Consider the following 6,350-nt stretch of genomic DNA (forward strand, 5'->3'; position numbering starts at 1 on the left):
CTTAGATAGAAGAAGAACAGGAGAAAGAAGAATGGAAATATACGTTAGTTCCACTCTTGTCGGAATTGCTACTAGAAAGGAGTTCTCACCGGGAAATCTCTTTAGACTTTAGAGAAGGGGCTATCAATAAAATAAGAAAACTAGCTGGGTTTGGGATTGGTTGCTGGAAGAGAGGGGCAACGGTGAAAACGACTCACTAAAGAAAGATGCAATACACCTGTTCACAAAGGAGGAATTGATCGGCTTGGACGGCGGATGTGGCAGCCAAGTTGTGATAGAAAAGCTGGCTATGTAGTGAGAGTAGGGTGGACGAAGTGAAGGATGGATTAGTGGTCGTTGATTCAAATTCGACCTCTATTTGTTCTATTTTTATTCGCTATACGCTTTTTAGCTGCCTTCAATTCAAGCAGCTAGAAATTCACCATTCGCTATTACAAACTGCAGGGGTTTCGGTCAGTTTGACCTTGTCGAAGCCCTTTCCTCATAGCAATGAAACCTTCAAGACCCCCAAAACATAGAGATAGACAAGGAAGCTGTCCTTACACATACCAACATAAGCTCAAAAAAATGCTGAGCATGGACCAATTGAAGTCCTACGGCCGACTCGCAACAAGTACTCCGCTCTGTTCTTGAACTCGCTTCATTGAGCTCGTTGGGTATGTTGGCTCATGTGAATGTGGTGAATATCCAAACTATCGATCTTTGCGAGTGGGCCTAGCCTATTGTTCCAGTCCAAGACCCGACTATAAAAAGATCTTTTCTCATCTGCATCCTCTGCCTGCTTATTACTATGTGTTGATCTCCCCTTTTCCCGTCCCGAATATCACGATGGGAGGCGACGTGTTAACTATGGCGGATGTATCCCGTATAGCATTATCGACCAATGCTCTGTCCATTCACCCAAGCATACCCTTTCCCCATCCCTTGCAAATCGAGTACCAAAGTATCATTTCCCTCAGGAACCTCAAATAGAGTCTGGGATAATAAAAAAACAACTAGTTCATAATTGTAATAAAAAAATGTTGAACAAATTAAGTATATGACTATAGTAGTTCAACAAAGACAATTTAATATCACAATATGAATTTGAGATTCTAATAGAAAGACCGAAAGTTTCTTACCTTATACCATGTTAGTGGTCTATTAATAGGTAGACGATTAGAAAACCACTTGATTCTCTGTTGTTGTGATGGCAAGTATAATTGCTCATCCTCTCCATTCAACCCAATCTAATAACAAATTTAGCACGATTTTAAGGATTTTTGTAACATACAATATAATTTTTAAATGAATCTTCTAAAATATGTACTTGATAGTACCTTATATGTCCATGTGTTTGATGTCAAGTTGATTGTCGCATTTCCATATCCAATAAGTTTGACTGGACCACCATCAATTCCAGCTCTTTGTAAATCAAAATATGCTCCATAATTCTAATAGGTGCAACAAACATAATACAATATTGTTAGCAAAGTTTTAATTCCAAGCACTAGTGGGAAGAAATCTTAAATAAATAAGATTAATGATCTTAAAATCATACATTTTCTTATTAAAATAAAGATATTGTAAACCCAAAATAAGAAACTTTATAAAAAGTAATATTGAGATACAAATTTTATCTTAAAATGTGTTATTTATGAGATACAAGAAAAAACTTTTGTGCCAAATGTCATGAGAGAAAGAAAAATAGTATAATTTTTTTTATCTCCCTTACATCTTGATTTATGATCTTTCAAATATGTTCATAACATCTTAAATTTTCATGCTATACTATTTTAATTCTCAATTTTCTCAATTGTTGGATGTATGATCACAATTGTTCGAAAAAGGGAAAATTTCATCTGTTCTTATATTTTGGCAAAAAAATAACAAAATATGGTATTGAATATAAGAAATGATATAGAATAAAAACATCTTTAATATAAGGAAATACAAACCGCAAGTCCATTTGTAGCACTAAGAAGAGATATGTAATTGTGCCCTTTCCGCATTTTTGTTGTCTGCTCAAATTCAAACTCATACTTTCCATTCACAGCATATTGAGATCCTGGTTGATAAACTTCATTAAATTCTTTTCTAAATTTTTCACCCTAGCTAATATTCATCAATAATTCAAAAAATAAAATAAATATTTAATTAAAAAATCTTTTGGATCACTTTACTAATCTAAAATTTAGACAGTCTAGAAATAATGGTCGATTAGATTCAATAATTAGGCAATAAAGGTATAGATGAACATCAATCAGATAACATTAAGAATAAACTAGGAAAGAGTGATCACCTATAAAGTGCTTGTTAACAAAAGCATGAATAATGTGCCCTTTTGTGTTAACATGAAGCTTCATTTTCTTACTCCAATATTGGCGAAACTTGCTTAAATCAATGCTGTAACATGTGGAAGAATAAATCGTAGTTAAGTTGCTTACAATGGCTAAGAAATGGACAAATCAAAAGTGAGTTCCTTGTTCTTTTTTGCATGAGTAAATTACCATATTTTTCAAACCTATGTGGAAAATTACTAAAATTGATTTAATTGATGTAAAAGTCAATTACCTAGTCGTGTACCATAGGTAATCACTAGTGTCACTAGTAGTCATGATCTGCTCTAATAGAGAGTTGTTAGAGAATGATCCCTTTTGATGAAGAGTGTCCTTGATATTCTCAGGTCGCCATTGCCAATTGAAAATTGATTCAGTAGGGGTGATGACTATCGAAGTGGTTGGAGCATTCACCTGCTTTCATGAAGAGTAGACTTTAAGAATAAAAATATAATTATCTCTCATCATCGAAAGAGGTGACAATTTGATTTATTTACCAATAATAATTTCACTTCTCATGAATTTCTCTCATATATTTTGTTACAAATGTTAAATGTATCATCAATTGCAAACATGTTTTCTTTTTAAAAGATGCCTAAATATTACCTTAGCAGTGTTATACACTTCTTTCTCACAATTAGAAAGGACACTGATAGACTTGGAAGGAACAAAATATGTCTTCCCATTGTATGTCACATTGGCATCACTTGATTGATTAGCATTTATCAAAAAACAGCCAGTACTAATCCCATTTGCAATGTATTTTGTCACCTGCAATTTAGTAGTATAACATTACATTTTATGAACAAGATTGTATATTATCTTCTATATGAAGCAAGCAGTAGACTTACTGATAATCCAACTCCTAAGTCTGTAGTATTGGTAACTCCATATACGAGAACCTTTTCCATTATTTTTATGGCATTATGCAATTGCTTTAAGTGTCCCCACTTGGGTTGCCTTATATTCCCTATATTTATGAGAAGAAAAGAATCGCGCAAGTCAATAATTTTTAATAATATCTTAGATCAGGTAAAATAATTTGACTTTTAGATAATAAATTTTGTGAGAGTAGACAATGATATTTATACCATATTCATCTAGAGGAGCATCATAATCGTATGATGTTACTATATATGGACCGCCTGATGTCCGACCAAAGTTTGTTCCTCCATGATACTGAAAATACTTATGTTATTACCACATGAATTCAAGAAAATATTGAAATAAAAATAAAGATGTTTTAGAAGATAATGTAAGTTCGTGAGTAACAATGAAACATTAGTTATATATTTCAAACCATATAATAGTTTTGCAAAGTTCCTCCGGATGCAAAAAAGTATGCAACTGCATAAGCTATGTCCTCGGCAGACCTATGTGGTTTACTTTGCCCCCAACCTTGAAACCTGAGCATTTCATCATTTATTTATTTCATATTTTATGTAGGAAGTGTAATACTCATTATAATAAAAAAAAACTAAACATACCATCCCGTCCAATTCTCTGTCCATAATTTAGGGCTAGTTGGACGATTTGGTGTAAACTTGTGACAGTAGAAACCATTACAAGTGTTTATCTGTTAAGAATGAGAGAAAACATATGCAATTTACAACAAATGAATTAAAAAATTTATCATGATAAATGCGTCTATAGATTGTTCAAAATGATCTTGATTTCAAGATTGTACATAGGCTCATTTGATTAACAATTTTAATATTTACCTTATTATAAAAATACTTGTGAGTAGGAAGTAAGCCTATATAATTCATAATAAAATTTGTCATGTTGCCATGATGCCTTCAAATTAAAATATTTAAGAATTATGCATTTACCATAGGTGATGGGGCATCAGTTTGCTGACACATAACCCATGGCACACCTACATTAAGTGATTCTGCCATGTTTGCACACCATTGGATATATCGTTTCCCAGCAGATCCATACTTGTCCATGATGTTACCATACTCATTTTCAATCTGAAGAGTACAAGTCACAAGTTTAGTTGGTCTTTCAATGACAATGAAAATGGTTAGAGGGCATTGCTACTTTGGTACACAAGGTATAAAAGATGACAAAGTAATTAACAAACAAATTAACTACATAATTTTATGGTATCTATTCAAATTTTGTCTAAGATAGCTACTATTCTAAGTTACCTACATAATTAAAAATATATGTAGAAGTTTGAAGAAGATATGGAATTGAAAGAAAAACATTTGGAAGTGTCTTCTTTTCTTTTCTTAGTACATACCTGGGCTATGATGATCGGTCCACCTTGTGATGCAAAGAGACCTTCATTCTTGACCATGTTCACAATCAAAGTAGTGAAATTTTGCATCTCGGCCTATACAATATTAGATGGTAACATAAAAAAATAATAAAAAAAGGAGTTGAATTTTAAAAAAAAATGATAATCCCAGTAGCCACATCTCTGGGGGTGGAGTCCCACAGAAATTTTCCACCGACCACCAGGGTAAATCGGTTCTCATTTAAGAGTCAAGCTAAGTGCATATGAGTACCTTAAATATTTCATTATCGGTTCTCATTTCGATTCCTGGAATTTGGTGCAGCCACACAGGAAACCCACTGAGCGAAACCAAAATAATTTTTATATATTCTAGCCTCATACTTAGATTGGAAATAATATTATGCAAATGAAATTGTTTAGTTTACCCATAATTCCATTCGGCACAAACATATGGCCCGATTCTAAGAATTGCATAAAGGCCTGCATCTTGCACAATCTTTGTGAACTTGATAAAGTCCAAGTTTCCATTAAAATTGTACTGTTGGGAGTAGAGAAAATAGACAAAGGTTAGGAAGGTTATCATAGTTGCAATATAGGCACATGATGCGGTAGTTAGAAATTAAACCTCTCCTTTGGTAGGCTCATGAACATTCCAAAAGATATATGTCTCAATGGCATCAAGTCCTCCTTCCTTTGCTTTTTGAATGAGGCTTGGCCACATCTGAATGAAAGGAAAATCCATCAACACATGTCACTTTAGCATATGCAAAATATGTCGGATCGAAAGGGTAAGGTTGGTGGGGAGGAAGAAGGTGAATAGCTAATCATTCAATTTGTTTGCTTATGTTGATAATCGAGTTGATATGCAATGAAAATATCAAACATATATAAAAACAATGAAAAAAATTATACCATGCTAATAATTTTTTGTCAATATTTGTTCATAACTAAAGGGAGTGATATGACACCTTAAAACAATTATATCATCCTAATAGCTTTTTAGCTTACATGCTTCCTTTAATAGTATAATTATTTAAGAAATTATTCTATGTTTAATATTTCATCTTCTTTATGAAGTTAAATGGTTAAGCTTTTATGTAGAATTTAAAATAATATTTTATACATAAAAAATATTTCATAAATATTAAAAAGATATGTGAGACGGGCCATATAGAAACCAAAACTCTTTAAAACTAGAGTTTGCATGTGAGACAAAATGCAATAGGACTTACATCAGGAGTGCTACGTGGATAATGAATTGAACCCGAGATGAGAACTCGTCTCTCTCCATTAATGATAATTGCTCTCCCATCATAGGTAACATTTGTTGCTAAGGATGGAGAAATTAAAAAGCAAACAATAAGTAGTAATAATGAACTTCTTGTTGTCCTCGTCATTGTGATAATTAACACCACACATGTTCATCCTCCAACCCTTGTGGAGCTTTATATAGAGGGATTGTTTAATTTGGATAAGTCTTACACATGAGTTCATGTGTTATCATTGGCCGTTTCTTTAGCTATAGATAAGCTTTTTGTTGACATTTTATCTACGATCAAAATAGACCACAAATAAATTACTAGAAGATTCTAACATTTGTTTGCATATGACCATGTCAAGCTACCATTTTATTTTAATTCCAACTAGGATTTACAAGGCTTTTAAAAATTATGAATTAAATATTTATTGTGTATTTATTCACCCATTTATTATTGTCATTTGTATCTATTAATTGGGTTAGTAAGTAATATTTATGTGAGACTCTTCACCATCTTCATTCATTA

At 32.6% G+C, this 6,350-nt stretch overlaps 1 protein-coding gene across 1 annotated transcript; it reads right to left on the minus strand.

Annotated features, from left to right (window-relative positions):
* Positions 1-873: 873 nt before the first annotated feature.
* On the minus strand, positions 874-5,963 carry LOC141836274 (beta-galactosidase-like). Its single transcript, XM_074723720.1, has 17 exons — positions 5,799-5,963; positions 5,192-5,287; positions 4,992-5,104; positions 4,838-4,904; positions 4,570-4,662; positions 4,151-4,294; positions 3,806-3,894; positions 3,619-3,724; positions 3,410-3,497; positions 3,170-3,288; positions 2,925-3,089; positions 2,554-2,732; positions 2,282-2,385; positions 1,938-2,047; positions 1,320-1,433; positions 1,122-1,229; positions 874-975 (listed from the first exon to the last, which is right to left on the minus strand). Exons 1-17 carry the CDS (start codon positions 5,961-5,963, stop codon positions 874-876), a joined length of 1,962 nt encoding a protein of 653 aa, XP_074579821.1.
* Between the last annotated feature and the right edge of the window lie 387 nt (positions 5,964-6,350).

The sequence above is a fragment of the Curcuma longa genome, chromosome 10 (assembly GCF_044706935.1).
Source record: "Curcuma longa cultivar G26 ecotype Majalengka, Jawa Barat chromosome 10, ITB_CL_G26_1.1, whole genome shotgun sequence".
NCBI classification, from domain to species: Eukaryota; Viridiplantae; Streptophyta; class Magnoliopsida; order Zingiberales; family Zingiberaceae; genus Curcuma; species Curcuma longa.